Raw genomic sequence first — 23,592 nt, forward strand, 5'->3', positions numbered from 1 at the left:
AAGATGATGAAGATGATGGAAGATGATATGATGAAGGGATCAAGAGATGGCATCCTTACTGACTTCCCCAAGTAAGTATGTATATACTTACATACTTACTTACTTACATACTGACCACTTCTTGACTGACACACACACACACCCACTTTCTCTTTCCTTTTCCTTTTCCTTTTCTTTTTTACATCCTCGGTGTTTCTATTCCTTTTCCTCTTCTTCCTTTTCCTCTTCTTCTTCCTCTTCTTCTTCCTCTTCTTCTCCTTCTTCTTGTCCTTCTCCTCTTCCTACTCTCCTTCTCCTCCTCCTCCTCCTACTCTCCTCCTTCTTTTCCTCCTCCCCTCACTTCTCCTACTTTACTACCGTCTCTTCGATCCCTTCGAAGCATTTTCTCTCCGGTTACCTAAATAGTTAAATCTTTTATGGACCGGCCGGTTAACTATATACTTTTGTACCTACGAACTTAGTGGGTTCGAGGAAATAAATAAATAAAAAGTAAGTACTGGACTTACATAACATAACCACCTTGCAGGTATGGTTTGTTTAAACATATAATAAACATCTCCAATCTGCTTCTCAACTTCACACAATCGATCATAAACCAACATAACCCCTGTCGACATATCTTCTACTCGCTGCTTTCTTTCCGATAGCTCTTGATTATCACACTGTATCACCCACCCTTCCTCCTTCTTTCCTTTCCATCCCATCTTTTTTCTTTCTTTCTTTCTTTCTTTCTCTGTCCCTTCCCTTCCCTTTCCTTTCTTTCCTCTCCCCCCACCCCCACCCCCTCTGCCCTCCTCCTCCTCCCCGTCGCGGCATATTATCCCCCTTCCAGCCCAGAAAAAAAAAAAAAAAAAAAAAAAAAAAAAACCAAACCAAAACTAATACTAAAACTAAAACTACAAAACTATTAGCAGACAAGCAAAGCTTTCCAGGTCAGTCCGTAGCCACCTACAACCACCTTTAGCTTACCACCACCACCACCACCACCGCCGCCGCTCCTCTCGCACGGTTGAAACGGTCAACCCGCTCCTTATTCTTATACCCTGCCCATCATCATTGCTAGCACTCCTCCCTCCCTCTCTCTTTCTCTCTTTCTCTTTTTCTCTTCCAAGCGACCTTTGTTTTAGTCTGTCTGTCTGGTTAATTTACCTGTCTTGTCCTTCAACCTCCTTCACTCACTCCATCATTCTCTCTCCACACACACACACACACACACTCTCTCTCTTCTTTCTCTCTCCCTTTCCCTGCTCACTTCCCTTTATTCGGTGTTTGCCTCCATTAGCTTCTTTTTCTTCTTCTTCTTTTTCTCCCTCTTCCTCCTCCTTTCCTCACTCCATCTCTCTCCCCCTTCCATCCTACATACTTACTCACTTACTTTTCAAACCCTGTTTGGTTGGTTTCGTCTAACAGCTATCTCCTTCCTAACATCCTGCGTCTCTCTAGTTGCTACTGTCCCACAGCTACCCGCATTTCGTCCAATTATTAAACCTTCGCGCTTACATCTCGCCCGTCATTTTCTGTGAGTCTATTCTCATCATATCCCGTCGCCTCACCTAAAAATAAATATATATATATATATATACATATACCACCATTGAGCTACTGTTTTCTTATCACCCGCTACGTTCATACAATCCCAGGGGTAGCAACAGCCTGTAACATAAATTGAAAAAGAAATACGATATTGTCATTTTGTCCTCCACGAAGTATAATAGCTGACTTTTGACAATTTATATCCACTCGGTAGCTCCTAATACCTAAAAAAACGGTTCCAACGTCACGTTATTTGGACCTTACCCAGCACATCTCTCAATCCCAACTCATTTGTTGACGCCGGCAATTGACCCTCGCATCACTTCCCTCTGTTCCCCGGGAATACGTCCTTCGATACTGGAATTCTTTGGCATCGTTGTTCCTTGTTCGGCGCCTCCTCCGTATTCCGACACTCGAAACCTGCTCTTGGGATCGAAATTTTTTTTTTGACCCGACATCAAACTTCCCTCTCATTCAATACGTTTTATTTCGTCCAAAACAATAGCGAAGGAAGGAAGGAAAAACCAATATATATTTAATAATAATAAAGAGGAAGGAAGGAAGGAGGGAAGGGTAGGGCTACCTATTATCTTCAACACAACATCCTACTTCGATTTATTTGGGCTTAAGCTCAATAAAAACCAGAACACGCGTTTCGTCTCAAGGCCGGGACGAAGCACCTTTTGGACGGCGCAGAGCGCCTTGGGCGGTCCTGTAGGGAAGGATTAGAAATCCTGTACAGCTCAGGAAAACGATATACCGTATAAATACAAACACAAACACACATATCGGCATCATGTATCCGTCGAACGCCGGCAATCGAAATTCGTGGAATCACCAAGATGACCCGAGAATGCGGTCTCAATGGCCGCCAGCAGACGACCGCCTTTCGCATCGAGGGCGTGATGATTCCGTATGTTACTTCCTTCACTGGTGTGAACCCTCCTCACATATATCCAACCGCATCTAATATACTCGATAGAACATCCCGAGCCATGCTCTTGAAGATAGGAATATGCACCCTACGATGATGCCTTCTCATGGTGTCCAACCTCCGGATCAAATGTATCCACAGCAGCTACCCCCTCCCAGCGAAATGTGGGCACAGGTGCCTAGAGAACCAATGATTCCAGTACCACCCCCAGCCCCAAGACAACGGACTGCAATTGCCTGCAGGTATTGCAGGCGTCGAAAGGTATAAAAGTTACCGCCGCTCTCCTTTTCGGCCGAGCCAAGATGTGCAGCCTCATATTTAGAGACCTCGCTAATAAAACCACAGATACGTTGCTCTGGATTCGATTCGTCCGCAGATGGAAGATGTGGGAACTGCCTACGCTTCAACCAAGAATGTGTCTTTACGCCAGTATCATCACAGGCACAGGCTTTCGTCCCAGCGCACACCCAGTACCCTCATCTGAAACAGGGGTTTATCCCACCAAGGGGTGGGCCAGCACGCCCAGTCGGACAGCTATACGGTTCTTATGGTCAACCGCTACCACTTCACGCTGCGCTTCCCCAATCGACCCAGCAAGGCGACTATCCTTCCCATCATGCTTACGGCCGACCTCCAAGCCCCAACCACACCAACCAATATAACCGATCCTACGACGACCGTCCACCTTCTTTGCCGCCTTTAGCGCCCAACAATTACCCTCCTCATAGTCTACAGAGGCGGGGCTCAGCTGGAGACTACCCTGCATATTGGCAAGGAGGAAACGCAAACCCGCCAGCATCGCCTCCAGCAACCCTTCCGCCCCCCAGACAGTACTCACCATCCCGAAGTGGTAATTATAATAATGTTTCATACCCATCTACTACGTCCTCTGGTCAACAGCACCGTTCTTATCCGACAGCGGACTATGAACGCCAATACAACCAAAACCAAGTTGAAACTTCACAAACGACTGGTTCTACACCACAGCGACGTTTGTCCGACCCCCGGAGCGAGTCACGCAAAGAACAGGGCTACCCTTCTGAAACTGGTGCATTTCCCTACGGCTCACAGACCTCTCGGCCAGCCGCTGGCCAGCTCCAGTCGCCCCCAAGGTCTTCATCCGCTGGCCCACCTGCTCCATCACACCCTATGCAACTATCCAATTTAATAGACCCCAATCCTCCCCACCGGTCAGATGTAGATGCTCGAATGCTTAAATCTCTCCCTTTCAAAACATGAAAGGGACAGCTCTCAAGACATAATCCAAGTCCTCTAAAAGAATGGCTCTAATCACCTTTGTGGCCATCCGTCCCTCCGCTCGCCCATTGGCTTCTATTTTTCTCTTACTTCCTGCCATTATATCATATTATATCATATTATATATATATATCCCCATCCCCACCCCCCTCTTTTCATAATTCTCATTACCATTATTATCATTATCATTGTCATGCTTGATTGTTGTCTTTTCTCATCTAAACAGGAGCGATATAGGCTGGGTGGCACATTCTGTAACTTTTTTTTTTTAACTTCACCATTCCAACCACCCATCTCGGGGGACATTATCGGCCTCTCACTATCCATCTCTAGTGAAAAGTCATTTCTCACATTGACCCGGCCAGAACTACTCTTGTTTTACCCCTCACCTCGTCCTTTTGGATATTCCTTGACGTTTTGCTTTTTTTATTTTATCGATGATAATTATGTTATTATGGTGCGGTTATTTCGGATTACAGCTGATCTCTTTGCATTTTTATCATTCTTGTTGACTGCATAGCCCCTGCACAAGTCTTATTATTTTCATTCGAACATTATATTCATGTACAGGAAGTTTTCGCTTCATTTTTCTTCAGACAATGCCGGCAATGGTCTCGGTCTATTGTCTTTTTTCTTTTCTTTTCTTTTTTTTGGCAAATATGGCTATCTTTTGCCTACAGCTCAACCTTGGGCACCCTTCTTCAGCGGGTGGGTACTTGATGAGGATTTGTCTTAATTTTTCGTCGGTGACCCCGTTAACGCGGGCTTCCTGAAAGAGGTTATTCTCACAGCGGTCAGTCTCTGTCCAATATGTCATAGGTGGGTGACTCAAACTGGGGCAAAGTCAACCTGTTGGGTGCGTCTATGTCTGCGCGAATTTGCGTGCTTGATTGGTGCTCTGCAGTGCTATAAAAAAAATCATGTAGGTGCGTATCCTCTTGTAGTTCGGGTTGCTCAATCTAACAAATCTTTATATTCTTAACAAAGAATCGGATATCCATAATGTCCCAGATGTGTCTGACACCAAACTGGATTCGTTGCCTGCTTGTTAAACTTCCGCACAAGCAATGCTACTCGAGCGATGCACTAGTGAAATCGATCTCGACGGTCCTAGAAACCCTGAATCCCGGCGACATCAATTTGAGCATCCATCAAGTGCCGTCTAACCTAACCCTTCTTTGGAAGCACATAGGAACTACGAAGACAGAGCCCCCGAGAGCGAAAGTAATAAACTCCCCGAGTTTCAAGAGTTATATATATATTGTTATGGGGGCCAATATCCCCAGTAAAATCTACAAACTGACGATGATGTCAAAGTGTGGCGAAGGCTTGGGAGACAGATTTAGTGGAGAGTCACGGTATTCAACATCATGTCTGTGCGCTATATCTTGTATTGAGCTGGCCACTAAGGCCGCCCCAAGCCTCCTCCCACTTTTACAGCTTGCAAAACTTTCGCAGAATTCCGGATTCAGCATCGCTACTCTAGTAGACAGACACTACTATTTTCAGTTCAATCCCTCTCTTGGGGTCTAATATCGTAGGAATCTATTTCATCAATATCTTATCTTAATCATAAGATAGCCAGCATACCAGCTGCTTAGCGGATCGGCCCACCGTCAGCATCCTCATCCCTCCCTCCCTCGGATATTGTGAGCGAATAGCAGCTCAATAAATTCGGCAACAATTCCACTCAGCCTTGCTGCAGGCCCGCGTTCTCTAGAAACAGTGATAACTGTGCCACCATTCAATTCTACCAACCGAATCATGCAAGCAAACGGACGCCTGGACCCTACTAATCGGATATTCTATTAGTGACCTTTTGTCAGCTATTTTAGGCGAATATCACTTACCTTTTGTCACCGTAGCATCTCTCCAAACAATATTTTGGCCGTCCATCCGAACATGGCCTGCTCCATACGACTGCCAAATACTAAGTATGGAATTAAACCTCCTCCGAGTTTTTGTGACCGGCTCAGGGGAAAAAACAGTTTGCTTTCTTTGAGAGCGATTTAGCAATGCCAGTAGAGCTCGCTCATCGTGGGATCCTGGCACAAACCATGATATCAGTTAGCATATACCTCCAAAGAATCGTCTTCAAAAGATGCACGTATGTCTCATGTTAAAAATAAGGTTACTATCAAAAACTTTCTCCTACCGTTCCCCATAGGGCGTGGGTATTTTGTCCCATCCTCAGCTATCCCTTCTTCGTAAACCAACTTTCCTTCCTGAGGTTTCTCCAGTCCAACAGTCGGTAGGCCCCCTAGTACCCTGTGTACATCCATAGATGACGCGGGAATATCGGTTTTTCGGATCTATCATATTATCAGCACATTATATAGCTCTCATAAATAAGATCACCACCAGTGCAAAGCTCGACTATGAAGTATTCTTCTAGCGTTGTAACCTACCTGCTCGCCTAGCCCTGGTAATCGGTGCCAGGCCGCGTTACCTACCCCAAGTTGACTACCCGTGAATATTACAGACCGCCGGGATTGACTCCTTCGGACCTTTCGTTTATAGATGTTTCGACTAGAGAGTACTTCCAAACATGCTTTTACAACGTTTAGTTGCCCGACCCTCCTCTCAAGAGCACTTTTTTTTTCTCCAACAAGCTGAATGTGCAACTGGGCCCCGTCATCGTTTTCTGCGTGTGGCGGTGGTGGTGGTGGTGGTGGTTGGGCTGGGTATTCTTCTAGTTCACACTTCGTCTTTTCAATCAGGGGTGCTAAAGGTGACTGCACACTATGATGGATTTCTGGTTGATTATTGCTTCCTGAGGTCTTGTTACATAGCCTTTCTTCGTCACCCAGGGTCTTAGGGAAGTTCGGATCTTTGAATTTCTGGGCCCGTTCTTGGATTGTAGGTTTCGGACCCAGCTCGACGGGAATAGGCGTTCCCCAAAATAAGAACGGGGTCCGCCGGTCAACTTTCGTAAAAGAGAAATCATCGAGATCAAGCTTAGGAGGGACAATATTAGTGGTCAATTTGAGAATGATGTCGCTTGAAACTTGTGTGGGCTGCCCTCCGACATGTCTTATGAGAAGTAAGTCGTAAAACAGCCTTTCTAGCGATGTCCTGCCGTGTTTGCGGGTTAGTTTTCTTCAATTCGAATGCAGTTTTGAAATCTTGACTAACTCTTGAAATAATACTTTTTTCGCCAACGCTGCTTCGTCTTGAGTCATCCAGAGCGCTTTCAGCTTGGCCACGATATCCATATCTACCCGTTGGACTTGGCTCAGGGTTATGTGTATGCTGGTGTTCTGAATAGTGTGGTTTCGAATGGCTGTTCCTAGGGGAACACTTGTAACTAGGCTTTGATACTTCGTGATGAACGGATGTTCGAGTATCTTTTCGAGTTTAATCCTTTTTGCCGGATCCAATTCTAGTATGCGTTTTATCAAATCCCCTGCCTCAAATGAGATTGATCTTGGTAGCTTGTATTCCGCACAAACTATCCGGCTCAGTATCGCAGATGTATCCGGATCGTCAAACGGAAGCTGATGCGTCAGCATTCCATAAAGTATAACCCCCGATGACCAGATGTCCGCGGCTGAGCCATTATACGGCAAACCTTGTACAACTTCCGGGGCTGCATAATTGGGGGATCCGCAAGCACTCGTAAACATCTTACCGGCCGGCTGCAACGCCGCCATGCCAAAGTCTCCAATTTTTACATTACCATGTTGGTCCATCATGAGATTCTCGTGCTTTAGGTCTCGGTGGTATATAGAAAACCGGTGAAGGTGCGAGAGGCCAGTAATCAGCTGCTTGAAAAGTCGTGCAACTTCCTTCTCTGGTAGAAAGCGTTTCTTGGTCATGTATTGCAATAAATCTCCGCCACTAACGTACTCGAGCACAAGATACCTAATGAACCACGACTAATCTTAGATACAGCTTGAGGTTTGGGGCAAATATCTGCGTACGTGCATTCAACTTACACCTCGTCCCGGCTATCCCAGATTTCGTACAGCTCTATCATGTTAGGGTGCGTTGGGATGTTCATGACTACGATCTCTCTTTCGATGGCATGCTGAATATCACAACCAGCTTCCTGGATGCTAGTCGTCGTTCCCTGTGCTTTGTTTTTATTGATAACCTTAATTGCGGCGAACCGTCCCGTTTTCTGATGCTTCCCGAGGCAAACCCGGCCGGATGCCCCTTCTCCTAGAGCTCTGCCCAGTCTCCAGGGCCCAACTGTACGAGGTTAGAAGGAGCGTTAGGCACACGTGCTAAGGGAATTTTCTTACCCGTCAACAGCGTCTCGCCAACATCTTGGGGTTTACTATTATTCTCCATTTTGTGCTATTGGATGGATATCTAGGGTTGGAGGGTGGATTGGTCCTTTTACCCGAAGGAGCCGAGTCTGTCCCCTCTTCCGCCAGGTAAAAATCGAAGGGTGAGTGGATTAGGGTGTGATTGTGATATGACTAAGTAGTTGAATATTTGATAAGAGGGTAAGGTGATGTTTCGGTTAGCCTAAGTAGGTATATCTAATTTATAGATCTAGGCTTAGAGGAAACTCTTGCCCAAAAAACAGTGGCTCGCTAGGTATTTATTTATTTAACATGATATCACCAAGGGGTCTAATGACCATTGAAAAAAACTAAGACGCCTTGCTTAGATAGATTGTGTTGTATATGTTGTGTTTCGGTAAGCCTATCAAACTGTGATGTAAATGGTGTGTGTAACATCATGAAATCCAACACAACACGATGCCCAAGCAAAATTAACACTAAACAGTAAACAGTAAATAACAAATTTATACTAGATATGGTGTCTTGCGACACACATTTACCCTCCCTTGCTCCCGCCCCCGTAGCTACGCTACTCGCCCGTCCACACCCGGAGCAAGCTGCTTTAGCAGAAAAGATACGTGATTGACAGAGAGATACATGATTGATAGAGAGATACGTGATTGATAGAGAGATACGTGATTAAAAGAGTAGGTTTGTGAAAATCTCAAAAGAGTAGGTTTGTTTCTGAAAGAAAAGGCTCAAATAGGAAATAATGAAATGCCTATTTGGGAATCTTGGCAAAAATCTCTAGGGCAGCAGCACGCCCAGCGGCCCAGCCAACCCACCGAGAAATCCCACCACCAAAAATCCCATCCTTGTGTGCATCTACATGCGTTCTCTCTCAGTCCCTTCTGCTAAAGCAGTCGGGTATATATTAAATACTTACATAGCCATTGAAGACAACTAGTTCACATCCGGCATTCTGACAGGATTAGCTATGTAGTATGTGGTATTGAGAAGTGGAAAATTTTGCTCGTTTCATTTGAAGCCTATTTCACTTTTGCAGCTATTGCTATAGATACATATGCCATTATTATTTACTAGTCATAGGACATTAGATTTTCCTTTCCCGAAGATCAACCATCAAACGCCTGAAACTCCATCCGTGTGCCAAAAGTAAAATATACAGGGGGTTAAAAAGGTAGGTATGTACGTGGTAAGTATGAGGAAAGATGCCAAGCGAATGCCCAAAGAAGCCACTATACGCCATCGACAAGCATATCCTAACACAGGGGTATTAAAACTCCATCGAGCGGGGAAAGCAAACTACCAATAACTCGGGTTCGCAATACGCGCATCCCAAACAAGCAGAAGACATATAAAACAGCCTAGATTTAACCGATGGCAAAATCAAGATCCAGTACTGGCCGGTTTAGAGCTAGCGCTTGCGTTACCGCACCCCTTCACGAGAACATGACGCTATAAAGACAGACTCGATTAGCATTCAAATAAATAAATAAATATTTAGGAGAGATTCCTTACCTTCAGTGCATCTTTTCGGCTGAAGCTTTTATCGCAATTTGGGCATGGGAAAGGCTTGACGGCGAGATGGATTCGCTTATGTCTCTTCAAATCATGATTGCGATTAAAGCTTTGAGGGCATTGGTCACATCGAAATGGGCGTTCTTGATGAGGTACTGGAGCATGTTGCGATGGATGCATATGTGAATGCTGAAGAGCCGACCCGGCGAGATGTGGGGTTAGACCCCCAATGATGGATGCTCCGTGTTGGGCATACATATTTGTCATTCCTGCAGTAAGATACCGAGGGTGGGCAGGTTGGTAGCTGTTATGCGCTAGAGGGCTTGATGCATGAAGAGGGTGAAGATGAGATAAGGGTGTAGATGCAGTTGGGCGGTTTACAGGTGGTGAGGTAGGCCCAACTGGAATTGGATGGCCATGATATGGATATGTCGGGCTATGCTGTGCATAATACCCTGATGACGGAGTAGGTGGTGGGAGCGAAGAGGGAGGGGAGGAGTAGGCATCGTGTGGTGAAGCGATTGCATTTTGAGGCACGGGTGTTAAAGGAGCCTGCGTAGGATAAGGATAGCCTGGCGAATATGAATGACTTTGGGGATTTGGAACGGCAAGGGTAGGGTTATAAGAGTGGCTATCGAATCCAGGGTGCTGACCCGCCGAAGATGGAACTGTATCTTGGTGGTGAGGACTTAAAGGTTGGGCCCGGTTGCTTGAGCTTATAGGCGAAACAATCCCTCGATTGGCATAGGCAGTTGAGGGCGCTGTTGTATATGTAGATTGTGATGACGATCCTGAACCGTATGGGAAATTTGTAGAAGCGGTTGCATGGGATGGTGCAGTATTTGCCCAGAAACTGTGGTTTACTGTATTGTTCCCGTCTACGGAGCCAATGTGATCGTTACCTGAAGGCGGTGTCAATAAGCTAGGGGCGGGGCTCTGCAACCCATAACCAAAGGTGCGCTGAGTTGGTGAGGGAAAGGTGAAGGCTGGTAAGGATACATTCTGCCTCCGAGATGCTAGGATTGAACTGGCAGCATCGCCATGCGGTTTAGGTAATTCTGCATCGTTCGCAGGCGGCGATGGCAAGGGGTGGATTGTAGACATGGCATTTACGAGAGGGGGCGAAGTATAGGAGGATGTTGTTAATGGAAGTGTCGACGTCATGTCGGGGGTTGGAGGGTGGTTTGATGCAGGAGTAGCCCAATAGGGTGTCGAATGGCCCTGTGGAAAGTTGGGTGATGTTGCTACCTTGTCCGAGCAATTGCTTGGAGCAGGGCTTGGATAATAAGACGCTGGGGACGCCGGTATGAGATGTGGGAGGATAGGCGTCTGTCGAGTCAAAGTAGAATAGGTGATGGTCGCCGTTTTGAAGGTGATTATTGGGAATTGAAGTCCCAATGGCTTATTGATTGTTGTTACTGAGCCTCTCTTTTTTTTTTTCTCTTTCAATTAAGCAACAAGAATAATGGTAATGGTAATAAAATAAGAATAAAAATCGATTCGATTAAGAAACTCTTGTTGTTTTTGGGTATACGGTAGATGATTTGTAGATGTCAGATGAGCAGGTAAAGAGAGGGAGAGAGGGGGGAAAAGAGAGAGAGAGAGAGAGAGAGAGAGAGACAGGGAGGAGGTATATAGATAAAGGGAATCAGAAGCAGTAGCAACAAAAAATACTGAGATGACCGAAGCGATAGGTCGCTGATATGGAGACCAACTTTGGAATTGGCAATGATGATGATGGATATATATGGTAGTAGTTGGTTACCCTGTCTGCGTAATAGAATCGACCTAAGAAGTCAAGATAGATATGTGTGGAAATTGGTATATGGATATGGATATGGATATGGATATGGATATGGATATGGATATGGAGGAGGATGAGGATGAGGAGGAGGAGGAGGATAAGAATAAGAATAAGAGGAAGTTCGTCAGGACAGGACGATGATCATCACTTTTTTGGGCGGCGTGGGAGTCAGGCGAAGGTATATATACTCCCGCCGGAGTGGATACGACCACAAAATCGACTATCAGGAAAAGACTGTTAGCGTAGAGGAAGTAATATAAAACCAAAGGGAGGAGGGTATTAGCAGAAACATAGTTGTGCGGTGCATGCAATGCATGGTATCTCGTTTCTTTCTTATTTCCTCGCTCCCCTAGCCTCTGCCCCAAGCCAGTCTAGGGGCAGACAGCACGAGCAATGTACAGGTACACGGACAAGGACATGTTTCCCGAGATTTGGGTTCTGTCGGGAAGCCAATACAATCCATGTCAGTTGCTCATGCAGTGCTTTGTCGAGAGGGGCAGACCATTTGAGAGAGAGAAAAAAGGGAAGGGAAGGGAAGGGAAGGGAAGGGGGGAAAGAAGGACTGGACTGGACTGGACCCGACCTCACGAACCTCACCAAGGGAAAGGCTGGTGGGGCAAAAAGAGAGGACCAGACGACTGGTGCACCATTAGGAAATCAAATGATACCCATCCATGCACACGCATATCCAAGGTGCATTAGTGCAACAACCAAGCTGATATGGAGTTTGGTCTTCCCATTTTTCAGCGGCCTTGCTTTTTCTTCTTCTGATTTTGGACAATGGTTTCTTTTTCCGCTGGTAAATTTCTCTTCGGCGTTTTGATTTAGATGCGGTTCTGCAGACGGCTAAGCGAGAAGAGGTTTAGAGAAACGAACGCTAGTGCCGACGCTTATTTATCCACGTTCTGATGGCTTTCTTTCCTCCGTGCTCAGGATCCAAAAGTGAGGGACGGATGCTTTAACCAGTTAGCCCCAGGAGGGATCTGAAAGATGTGGGATTTGGTGAGGCAATGGAAAAAGGCGGCGGTCCAGAGTACCTACATACATAGTACATACCAGGACGTGAAGAGAGGGTGGTGTCGGTCGGTCGGTCGGAGTAGAAGTCTGAACAGGTATTATTATTATTATTATCTATTTCAGCTCCGAAATCACGCACACACACACACGCACACGCACACACGCACACACGCACACATACATACATACAGACTTAGGTAGGCACATGGCAGAAGGGCGACGGAAGATCTGGTAAATTGAGATTAGAAACTTCCCAAGATGACCGGATAGATGTAAGTACAGATGGACTTTAGTTCGGGTTGTGTGGGTTTGGTTATCTGTACTATTATGTATAAGTCGGTCAGCTAGTATAATATCGTTCCTGGAGGGTTCTGGCCGGCCCCAAATGACAAAAGAGAAAAGGGAAAGGAAAAAGATGGAAAAAAAGAAAAAGAAAAGATGAATGGGAGGAAGATGAAGAAGAACCTCACAACCTCCATTGTACATATGCGTATGTAAGTATGTATGTGTGTCCTATGTACATGTACATGTACATAAGTTGATACCGCCGTTTAGGGTCAGAGCAGAGCAGAGCACAGGGGAATGTTAATGTTCGGAACAGGGGAGTCAGGCGGACCTGGATTACTCCGAACTCTCATCCATATCAGGACGGAAATCGGCTATTGTTTCTATGCAATGAGGCTACGAGATGAAATTAATTTGAAGATGTACATTACATTCATACGATCCATACGGATCCATCAGTGTTTTTTCAGTTTCTGGCGGAGGATTTTGTTAAACCAAATTTAAAAATATAAAAAATATAAAAAAATCATTTAAAAAATCATTTTAAAAAAATAAAAAATAAAATAAAATAAAAATCAGAAAAATAAAATGGAAAATAAAAAGGATTCTCAAAAGCAAAAGAAGAAATGAAGAAAGTCCAGACGAAGCTCTGCAGATGCCATACTCGCTATCGGGAATCGCGCATTTGGGACTTTGGAATCAGCCGCCCCAATGCAATGCAATTAAATCTTTTTTAATTCCTCCCCTCGATCTCGACCGACGACTGTCCCCATTCAATTTTGCATTGGCAACCTTAGCTTATCGAGCGATTTCTTGATGGGGAATCCCGTGTGTGTCCTCGCTACGCTGGCGATGTGATTGGCTGAGGGGCTGAACCAAACTCTGGTTGATATCGAGTGCAATATAATATGAACATACTATGTACAACCCCTGAGCGCCGCTGAGGCCGCAGAGCCCGGCTGGCCAGCCAGATCTGGTGAACCCCTTTTCAGCAGCGATCAGCAGTCCCGACAACTTGTTTCTGGCTGCTCACACGAAAAGCCTTCTCCGCTGCCACCACCCGGCTGGGTCGCCACATCCATGTTAACCACCACCACCACCACCACCACTGTCATCACCACCACTATCGATCATCACCATCACCATCACCATCACCATCATTACATACAAATATACATAGCCATACATACACACGCACACACATATATATATATATATACATGTATTTATTGGCGATTGATACCTACAAGCATGCTCATCGGCTCTGTCGTACTCTAATCGAAATAATTAAAATAAATTAAAATAAATTAAAAGTGCGCGCGGTCAGCCGGTCCCGTCTTCGGCCAAACCTGCCATTATCACCTACCCCCCCCGTTCCAGTGGAGCTACCACGTGCGCGCTAATTCCGGGGGAACGCAATTTCTCAAAAAAGAGAAAAAAAGAAAGAAAGAAAGAATCCAGTCGATTCAAAATAAAAAACGTGGAAGCCAGCCCGCTCAGCTCAATCCCGACCCACCCACACCACCACCGCCCACCACGCTCCAACCTCCAAAATCTTCCGGTTTCTCCACCATCGTATCCACCCTTTTTGTTAGTACGCTGGAAATAAAGATGTACAAGACTTGCATACTGTATATATGTACCTAACTATGTAACAGTGCGAGTACTATGTGGTATGTGCCTAGGCAGACATCCTCGCCTAATTAACTAACCTACTAAAACACCTTTCCACCCCAACATCTTTATATGGGGACCGTACGACGTGCAAGTTTGTCAGTAAATAGCTAAAAGAGTCCGTATGTACCTACTATGTAATATACATACATACATACGTACATACACATATGTATTTGTCTGCACTGTGTATAGATGTATGTATAGATGTATGTATGTATGTATGCTGGAGACTACGGTCAAATCTTCGTATAACCATATCCGAAAACTCCTCAGCGCTTCGTCGTATTCCGAATGAACTCTAGTCTCTAAAGTTTATGGAATGGACCCGGCATAGTGGCCTGAGCAATGAGACCAGCTAAGCCTTTTTTGCGGTCCAGTGTCTCAGAGAATGTCTCACTTGAAACAGCCCCAAAAAGCAAACTAAGACATTGTAAACTCTCTTCTTGTTCTTCTTCTTCCCTTTTCTTTTCTTTTTCCTTCCCATCCAACTTCGCTTCTTCGATCCGTCTGGGCAACTAGCGCCCTTTTTTCCCCCCCCCTTCTCCTCCTCTTCTATACATTAAATATTTGAATTATATCCTTTGTTGTGATAAGTGCCCGAGTGCTTGCTGTCCTGCTGTATACACTAAGGAACATGGTATGCATGTAACCCAGCAAGCTAGAAGACCTGATTACCAGAGATTCGTTTAGAGATATCCGAGAATTTGTTATTGTTATTGCATCTTATGGATGAAACCCCCATTGTGGGCAATATACATATGCAACCGCCGCTACTTTTGAGTATGAAGGCCTGAAGAAGCAATGGATTCGGTGTATGCCGCTTTCATACTATGTCCATCGACAGTGATGGAGAGGTATAAGAAATAATAATAAGCGAACCGATGCCCGTCATCCCATGTGGTCGCAATGTGGAGCAGGAGCATCAGATAAGAAATCAACAGTGAACAGTGTTGGGGAAACAAGCAAAAGCAGAGCAATGTCAGTAAGCATACCAACGAGATCCTCAAATTCGGCCTTGAAAATCTAGCGTGTCCCGCCCTGGCGCAAACGTCGTCTTTATAGCAGTGATGACAGTTTCTAACTCGATGCTCGCTGCTGCCCTCATCGTCAGCTCACAATTCCCATCTTCATTCGATCCCCGGGTGCCACCAGGACCAAGGCGGATACCCAAATCTGTCTCGTTACGGATGCCGTTTCCCCGCGACACCCCATCCGCTACCAAATTCGCAATAGCCTATCAAACGTTAGCCCACGCTATACAAAACGCCACAAGCCGAGACACATGGACAAACCTCGACCGCCACATAATCCGCACCAGGCCTGACCGTTAGCGCTTGAAACTGGGTCGCAAGAGGGTGAGAGATCCCCAAGTCGCCGAGGATCGTGAAGCATTCGGTCGTAGTAATCCCCATTGCGTCCAAGAATGTTAATTTTTGTCTATAGGTGAATCCGGGACAAAATGAAATTGTGCGGCAAAGACGTCGCAAAAGCCTCAGGTCAATATTCGGGCCTGCTTTGCCCCGAAGGATTTGGCGTTTTAGCAGCTCGCCTGCTTCAAAGGCGGCCTGGAATATCAAATCCCGCTGCTTCAAAGTATAATCGTCGGTCTCCTTCCAAGGAAACTTCGTAACTACGCTCATCAAAGACTCGTATGGACGTTGAAGACATTTCCTGCTGAATGGCGACTGTTTATAAAGCAACATGATATTAGGTTCATAGTTCCACACCCCGCAATATGGTAGGGCATTCGAATATACTCACTCGGTGAGGCGTGCGCGCATGGCCAAGGATCATCACTAATTCTTCTCTACTGACTATTTCAACAGGTGCATGAAAGGATTTCCATTCGCCAACAACAAGGTCGCCATCTTCTCCCCATGTGGCTCCTCTGACCTTGGGGAATAGCCATCGCATGAGTTCGCCCTGCCTAACAAGCTCTAGGGATATGTGGCGACCGCCGAGGATACACCTGCGGTTGTTGTTGCAACGACGCTGTATAAAACGTTCAGCTACCCCGACAGACGGGAACTCCAAAAAACAATCCATAGTTTTCCCCTATGCGTGGCCAAAAACTAGATTAGAGTACCCTTAAATTTATATAGATTGCTCTGGGTGGGGCTCCTAGGTCAGATGAGTACGTACCGTAGTCCTGTCCATGATAATATGTACACCTCCATGCTCCTCCGGTACCAAACCATGTGACTTTCCCAGGAACTCGAACAGCATGTCATCGTCGAGGTTATATGGTATCTTTCGAAGCTTGTTAGACCCTGCATGCCCCCTACATGTTGATAATCTTGTCTGAGCTTACATTTTCAATTTTGACTAGATTCCAGGAACAGCCTTTGGGCTGGGGAAGTAAATCTGGTTCACGAATGATCAGCGCCTGTTTCCCTAATTCTTCAAGAGGAATATGTTGCAAGACATCATCAAAACATGTGATGTTTGATCTCAGCCATGTTTGAGTCATTTTGTTGAGGTTAGAGAGCCCGTCCTCTGCAATACTCTTCCAAACATGTGCTTGTGCTTGCACATAGCCATAATCCGGGGTCGGGTTGTCGGTTATCAGAGAAGCAAGGTTTTGAGTGGTTTGGGGATTCTCATCATCGCCCTCCGCGGTATTTCGACGGGACTTAAACCCGGTGGATTCTTGGCGGGAGGCGTTATTTTTGAACGGAGGTTGTAGTAAGAAGACTGCTGGGTAATCAGCAGCGGCTGGGCTCGGGATGGAAACAGAGCTGGGCTGAAAAGGTCCAGGGTAATCAGAGACCAACGGGCTAACAGCTGTAAAGTAATGAGGGGTTGCCGCTGATTGCATGGACTGTGGATTCTGCAAATGTTGGATTTCGCTATCCGAAATAGTAGCAGGAAACCTATTTGAAGTCTGGGCGGTGCTGAATGCCATCGGCCCAGCATATGGCCCAAACCCACCAATAAGTTGCGTCTGGAGGCCACCGCCTTCGACCATGTGGCTGATATTGGGTGAAATAGGGATTTCCTGTAGCATCATTGGCCAGGCTGGACTCCGGGCACTGGGAACTTGAAGTATGGTAGATTGTTTTAAGAAACTGGGTTGTTGGTTATTGGCAAAATTAAAATCTGTGTGTGGGGTGCTCAGAGGAAGGGATGGATCTAAAATAACCGGGGACTTATATGAGAGAGAATCGGTTATCGGACGATGTTCGTGGCTACTACTCCTAGTGGGTGGTACGATGGTGACAGACGTAGGATGAGACGTAGTCATACCGAGGTTCGTGACAGGTTGGGCTGTAGGAGTAAAGTAATAGGCCTGTTGTGACTGTGGTGCGTTGGCTATTCTTCGAGGAACCTGTTCTGGACCCAAGGTTGTTAAAGGGGGTGGCCAAGATTTACCCTCTGGGGAAGATTCGAGGAGCGGCATATTGGTCGTCTGCCGTATATGGAGGTGATGTTTTGCGAAGGAGGTGTATGTTCTTTATTTTTGTTTTTCTTGTGATATACAGTTGCTTCCTTTCGAGTCCTGAATATTTATACCACTGAAAAGAAGTCAGAAGGAGATATGCTTTGTCGAAAATGACTTGATAATAGTAAATAGCTATTGCCCGTGGAGGCTGCTGCTCCGGCCACCTTTTGAGAAGGTGACTATGGTGGTGATTTATGAGAAAGTAAGATGGGATGAAGGTGAAGAGGCCAAAGACGTTTGAGAAGTTGTAGAAGTTGAAGGGGCGAAGAAGATGTTGACGAGTGGCTCTACAGAGTATGGATTAGATAGTTTGAATATTACCAAGAGTACTGACTTAGGTAAGTACGTAAGTAAGTACTTTGGCATTGCTGATATACTACTCTCAATAATTAATATGCTTCATCACGACGCCAGGACTACCTCTGTTTGCACACGTATGTATAAACAAGTACTTATACTTAAACATTCTTAAAATTTAATTACTAGTGCCCTGACTGCGCCGTGTAGTTTCCTTTTACCTAGAAAACCACAGACTACTATAGCTAGGCTCGAGGCACCAATTAATTGCAAATGATGTTGATGTTGATATTGATATACTAAACAACACATTTTCAAAGTGTTGTATTTTACAGTCTTTTGTCGACATTTTGTGTTGTGTTGTGTTGTTAACCCGTTTAGTATTAGTGCCTAGTCTCGAAGCCAGACGCGCTAAGGCGGTCACTGGTACCAAGACGGTCACCAAAAAATTAGTGCCTAGACCACAACCAGACTTTTTTGTGTTGAGTTAAAAGTACTTAATTATAAAGTACTTGCTTCTTACTTGGAGCTATCTTCCTGCTACCCTGCGCCCAGTCAAATATACTCTGCAATAACGCACCCAGTTATCACAGATGTCTATTCTAACCCCACAGGCCGGTGCTGACGACAGTCAGCCTCCCCCGCTGACATTCTCAACATCTCTCTTCCGCCAGATATCCCCGGCTTTGTACCTACAACGGCATCTCGTACACAGTCCTCCAACTCGTCCTAATGGACGGAGTCCTTCCCAATGTCGCGATTTCACCCTAACAACAAACTCTCTCAGTCATGCCCACGGATCTGCTGTCGTGAGAGCCGGGGACACCGCCGTGGTTTGTGGTATAAGGGGTGAGATCCTCACTGTTGCTCCTGGCGATGATCCTTCCAGGTTTGAATCTTATCATAGCTTCCCAACATCCGCGACCCATGCTTGTGGTGCCCGTGGTGCTGGTGGTGCTAGCTGGGGCGGATTGATCATACCGAATGTTGAGCTATCGACCGGGTGTTCGAAAAAATACCCGCTTGGTCCGCCGGGAGGACTAGCTCAAACTTTTTCCGACCAGCTACACGAACTCATCAACGTCACAAAGCTGGTCAGCTTAGATTCTCTCCGGATATACGATAGTGACAGTGACAGCAGTCTCCCGCCGACGATGAAAATCAAAGGATATTGGTCTCTATACGTCGACGTATTGTGCATATCACTGGATGGGAATATTCTTGATGCAGCTTGGTATGCAATTGTAGCAGCCATCAAATCGAGTAGGTTACCACTTGCCTCGTGGAATCAAGCCGAGGAACGAATATTCTGCCACGAGTCACTCAGTCACCCGATATCGCTTCGTCAGTCACTTCCATTTACAACGACTTTCGCTCTCATCCCTCTGCCGCGTTCCGAAGACCACAGAAATGAAACGGCGATTCTACTGAATGACCCGGACTCGTACGAGGAGGACGAAGCTTGTGAAATTCTAACGATATTATCTACTGCAGAATTTGGCCTTGCTGGATTGAGGACTCGAGTGGAAAAAATCGAAAAAAGAGGAGGGTGGAAGGTTGGGTTAGCACAAATAGAGAGCTGCGCACATCTAGCCGCATCCAAAGCAGCACGATATCTTCACTCACTTACCCACGATCAGCTGACGCCCATGTAGACTTGTTAACCTGATGTATGCACTCGACCGACTGAACCATTACCTTATAGCGGATCTGAGGGAAGTCGAAATTGCACATGTTATATTTATCCGTTCTCTTTCCCCGTCAAGGACCTTGCCATATTGGTTACGGAGTTAATTTACAACCTAAACATCTCCTACAACCTTGTTCACAAATGCATCTTCCAACCTAGTGACCTCCCGCTTGAATTCTTCCACTTCCCTCCAACAATCTAGAGGTCGACGGTCGTTCAAGCGGAGGCACCGCACTACTGCAGTCTCTGCCGTTTTCACTACCTCGCTTTGATCGATGGGTCCAGATTTATTTCGAAGTTTTTGAGACAATGTAGAAATCGAACGAGAAACCGAGCTCCGATTGAATTGTGAGTCTTCTACGGTTTCTGCTACTATAAGTTGTTATATCAGATCAACCATTTCGGACAATCGGTACCCTCCTGGCTTTGATGGTTCTACCGAATCATACCTATTTGTTCATCCATTGCCTTGGATATTTGATCCTCCTTGTTCTGTAGCCGTTTGAGTTCATCTGTTACCCGCTTTTGTACATCTAAACCTGCTAATCGCTACTCCACGCCGAAGTAAGGTTGATGGGTCAGTGCCTTATAAAGAATCTCAATATGATGAAATCGGAATTGTACCTCGCGTGTTGTATCGGACTAGGGGGATAGACAAATTAGCGATGGGTAGCACAGAGAGCATTGATATTTTCAAAATACCTCAGGGCTTTGCTGAAGCGAATTCATAAGATTGAAGCCGATTTGACCCTGCCCGCTAAGAAAGCAAAGAAGAAAAAAAGACCCTTTAGCCCAGAAAGTCGGGTTAGATATGAATGCAGACTGCAAACCTTTGAAAGACATGCGTGCCCGATAAACTCGAGTGGTTTGAACCCATTGTATATTGATCACGGTGGTGGTGGTGGTGGTGTGTGTGTGTGTGTGTGTGTGTGTGTGTGTGCGCAATCGCCTCCAAGACGTAGTAGTATTATCAAGGAAAGTTGGTGAGGGTTGGATGTTCGAAACCATTCAGATTTCGGCTATTCCCTTTAAACCCGCCAAGACAGCATCGCTTTTTAACGGCCTGGTGGTCGCTCCGGACTAGCTTTTCACATACCCAGACACAAATCATTTCAATTGAGTCTATGAGTACTTACTTTCTACAAGTATTTACATATTGATATTCATTTTTTTGCCTTCAGCTTTCTTGGAAATTTACAAAAGCTCCTCGTTCCGAAGGAATTCAGAGGATTCAGAGCTCGAGGCCAGAGCGTAAGCCCAAATGGCTTCGGGTGCAGACGCGGAGTACGTGTTACTCGACACAAATATGGTGTGCTATGGACATTTCAATACTTTGGGGGATTCAAAAATTTTAGTGGGCTGACACTTGAACATATATCGTAGGGCCAAGTTGTTGTCGAGTTATACACCGACCATGCGCCACGGGTAGCTATTTGTCACCATCCCCATCGTCCTTCGATATGACATTGACGACTTCGTAGGCCTGCACGAATTTTGCCACGTTGGCTTTGAAGGGTTACTACAATGGCGTAGTTGTATGTACACGATCATAAACTTTGACGCACCTGAATGAGTGAATAGGTATAGGTCCTCAAGTACTCAGGTAGATAGCTAACTATCTCTTGTTTACGCCAATCCGCTTAGTTCCATAGAATCATCAAGGATTTCATGTATGTTAAACCGGACGATTTACCCGCCCATCTGGCCCCCTACCACGATACGCTGACCGAGAACCTATTCTACTGCATCGCAATTTAGGATACAAGGAGGCGACCCAACTGTATGCTCAAAGGCCTCAGCGCGTCCAGGCATTCTGCATTGAAGACTAATCATGATGTGAATCTAGGGGACCGGTCGAGGAGGCTCGTCAATATACGGAGAAAAACCACTTGATGATCCGCACCCCCTTCTAAAACATAGCGGAGCGGGAATTATTTCAATGGCCAATAGTGGGCCCAAAACCGAGGGATCGCAATTCTTCATCACGCTTGCACCGACACCATGGCTAGATGGCAAGCATATCATCTTCGGGAGAATAAAAAGTGGGATGAGTATAGTCCAACGGATTGGGTTGGTAGAGACGGACGAGTCGGATAGACCAGTGACCAAAATCATTATACGCAAAGCCCGTGTGTTGGAAAGAGGTGATGGTGAGATTGACGACGAGGCTGAAGCTGAAGTATAGGAATCGATGCGGCTCGTGGCGACTTACATAAGTACCTAGGTACCTATTCTGTGTGTTTGTAGACGAATTTCTGTATTCGCGCCGTGTTAGTGATCGATGAAAGTACACTCTCATCTGCATCCTTACTTGGTTAGCTAAATTTAATAGCCCCAAACCCAGTATTAATTTTTAAATATTCGGTTCATGTTAACTTCGGGTTGATGTTCGGGCTGACGGGAGAGGAGATAACCTGGGTCCCGATTCCGCTAAATTGCCGAAGCTAAAGAATAAATTTGATATTGGCGCTCTCCAAATAATATAAAGAAGGAAGGACCGACAAGTGCCAAACCCCCAACGATACACAACGCCGAGGTTGACCGTGAATATCACACTATCCTTTTCTCTCTCTCTTTTCTTCTACCCCCCCACCCCCCTCCCCTCTCCTTCTTCAAAGGATGAGCTTGATCAGTAGGCTCTCCAAACCCTCCCTGACCACAAAACGGTTAGTAGAATTCGCGTCGACAGGAGGATTTCAAACTCGACCTTCCCGTTTATTCTCGATATCTGCCTCCGCAATGGTATATCACCTCTCACTAAAGTTTCGCATATGTATAAATCACTTGAACATCAAGCTGATGTATGATTAAAACGTTTTTCGCGCTGGCCGGCAGTCTGGAACAAGGACCGAAACAGATGCATTTGGTCCGGTTGAAGTACCCAATGAGCGGTACTATGGCGCACAAACATTCAGGTTATCCCCCCTTGCATTTGAACCAATTTCGAGATGCAATGCTAAATCCTAGAAACAAAAAGGTCTCTATCCAACTTCAAGATCAACCAGCCTGCAGATCGAATGCCAGAGCCTATCATCAAGGCCTTTGGTGTCCTCAAAAAAGCGGCGGCGGCGGTCAATATGACATATGGCCTTGACGAAAAGATTGGTAATGCGATCCAACAAGCCGCTCAAGAAGTCATCGATGGCCAGGGCAAAATATCATCTGATGATTTCCCGCTTGTCGTCTGGCAGACTGGATCCGGGACACAGTCCAACATGAATGCCAATGAAGTAATTTCAAACAGGGCAATCGAAATTCTTGGAGGAAAACTGGGTACCAAGTCCCCAGTTCACCCGAATGATCATGTAAACATGTCCGCCAGCTCCAATGACACATTTCCTACTGTCATGCATATCTCTGCTGTGCTCGAGATCAACCAGAGGCTCCTTCCTGCGCTGAAAAGTTTACACCAGGCGTTCGTAGCGAAATCACACGAGTTCGACCAGATCATCAAGATCGGCAGAACCCACCTCCAGGATGCTACACCTCTTACTCTCGGACAAGAGTTCTCTGGGTATGCTACCCAGCTTGAGTTCGGGATCGCTCGTATCGAGTCTACCCTTCCGCGTCTGTCGCTTTTGGCTCAAGGCGGCACAGCAGTTGGCACCGGTCTTAATACCAAGATAGGTTTTGATGTTAAGGTTGCCGAAGAAGTGTCTCGAATTACGGGGTACCATTTCAAGACAGCCCCAAATAAGTTTGAGGCTCTCGCAGCACACGATGCTATTGTCGAGGCAAGTGGAGCCTTGAACACACTTGCTGCAAGCTTGACCAAAATTGCCAATGATATCCGATTTCTTGGAAGCGGTCCTCGGTGTGGACTTGGCGAACTGAGCCTCCCTGAAAACGAACCAGGTATCTAAACCAACTCTATTGGTC

General features: G+C 45.9%; 7 protein-coding genes across 7 annotated transcripts; 3 read left to right on the forward strand and 4 right to left on the reverse strand.

Annotated features, from left to right (window-relative positions):
* Positions 1 to 2,329: 2,329 nt before the first annotated feature.
* AOL_s00004g648 (uncharacterized protein) lies at positions 2,330 to 3,706 on the forward strand (the record flags this gene model as incomplete). The annotated part of the gene is made up of 3 exons (XM_011119297.1): positions 2,330 to 2,446; positions 2,516 to 2,728; positions 2,813 to 3,706. The coding sequence occupies 3 exons, from the start codon at positions 2,330 to 2,332 to the stop codon at positions 3,704 to 3,706; spliced, it is 1,224 nt and encodes a 407-aa protein (XP_011117599.1).
* Positions 3,707 to 5,349: 1,643 nt separating this feature from the next.
* Positions 5,350 to 8,020, reverse strand: AOL_s00004g649 (uncharacterized protein; the record flags this gene model as incomplete). Its single annotated transcript, XM_011119298.1, has 7 exons — positions 5,350 to 5,513; positions 5,575 to 5,769; positions 5,880 to 6,036; positions 6,133 to 6,799; positions 6,860 to 7,588; positions 7,663 to 7,918; positions 7,972 to 8,020. The coding sequence occupies 7 exons, from the start codon at positions 8,018 to 8,020 to the stop codon at positions 5,350 to 5,352; spliced, it is 2,217 nt and encodes a 738-aa protein (XP_011117600.1).
* A 1,349-nt stretch (positions 8,021 to 9,369) lies between these two features.
* Positions 9,370 to 10,665, reverse strand: AOL_s00004g650 (uncharacterized protein; the record flags this gene model as incomplete). Its single annotated transcript, XM_011119299.1, has 2 exons — positions 9,370 to 9,438; positions 9,502 to 10,665. 2 exons carry the CDS (start codon positions 10,663 to 10,665, stop codon positions 9,370 to 9,372), a joined length of 1,233 nt encoding a protein of 410 aa, XP_011117601.1.
* Positions 10,666 to 15,287: 4,622 nt separating this feature from the next.
* AOL_s00004g651 (uncharacterized protein) lies at positions 15,288 to 17,684 on the reverse strand (the record flags this gene model as incomplete). Its single annotated transcript, XM_011119300.1, has 5 exons — positions 15,288 to 15,518; positions 15,577 to 15,969; positions 16,046 to 16,339; positions 16,427 to 16,534; positions 16,596 to 17,684. The coding sequence occupies 5 exons, from the start codon at positions 17,682 to 17,684 to the stop codon at positions 15,288 to 15,290; spliced, it is 2,115 nt and encodes a 704-aa protein (XP_011117602.1).
* Positions 17,685 to 18,616: 932 nt separating this feature from the next.
* On the forward strand, positions 18,617 to 19,678 carry AOL_s00004g652 (uncharacterized protein; the record flags this gene model as incomplete). The annotated part of the gene is made up of 1 exon (XM_011119301.1): positions 18,617 to 19,678. The coding sequence occupies one exon, from the start codon at positions 18,617 to 18,619 to the stop codon at positions 19,676 to 19,678; it is 1,062 nt and encodes a 353-aa protein (XP_011117603.1).
* Positions 19,679 to 19,825: 147 nt separating this feature from the next.
* On the reverse strand, positions 19,826 to 20,590 carry AOL_s00004g653 (uncharacterized protein; the record flags this gene model as incomplete). Its single annotated transcript, XM_011119302.1, has 5 exons — positions 19,826 to 20,085; positions 20,163 to 20,262; positions 20,338 to 20,355; positions 20,416 to 20,470; positions 20,544 to 20,590. 5 exons carry the CDS (start codon positions 20,588 to 20,590, stop codon positions 19,826 to 19,828), a joined length of 480 nt encoding a protein of 159 aa, XP_011117604.1.
* A 384-nt stretch (positions 20,591 to 20,974) lies between these two features.
* On the forward strand, positions 20,975 to 23,576 carry AOL_s00004g654 (uncharacterized protein; the record flags this gene model as incomplete). The annotated part of the gene is made up of 8 exons (XM_011119303.1): positions 20,975 to 21,022; positions 21,097 to 21,138; positions 21,195 to 21,248; positions 21,358 to 21,383; positions 21,472 to 21,493; positions 21,560 to 21,892; positions 22,549 to 22,628; positions 22,691 to 23,576. The coding sequence occupies 8 exons, from the start codon at positions 20,975 to 20,977 to the stop codon at positions 23,574 to 23,576; spliced, it is 1,491 nt and encodes a 496-aa protein (XP_011117605.1).
* Positions 23,577 to 23,592: the final 16 nt, after the last annotated feature.

The sequence above is a fragment of the Orbilia oligospora genome, assembly GCF_000225545.1.
Source record: "Orbilia oligospora ATCC 24927 unplaced genomic scaffold scaffold00004, whole genome shotgun sequence".
NCBI classification, from domain to species: domain Eukaryota; kingdom Fungi; phylum Ascomycota; class Orbiliomycetes; order Orbiliales; family Orbiliaceae; genus Orbilia; species Orbilia oligospora.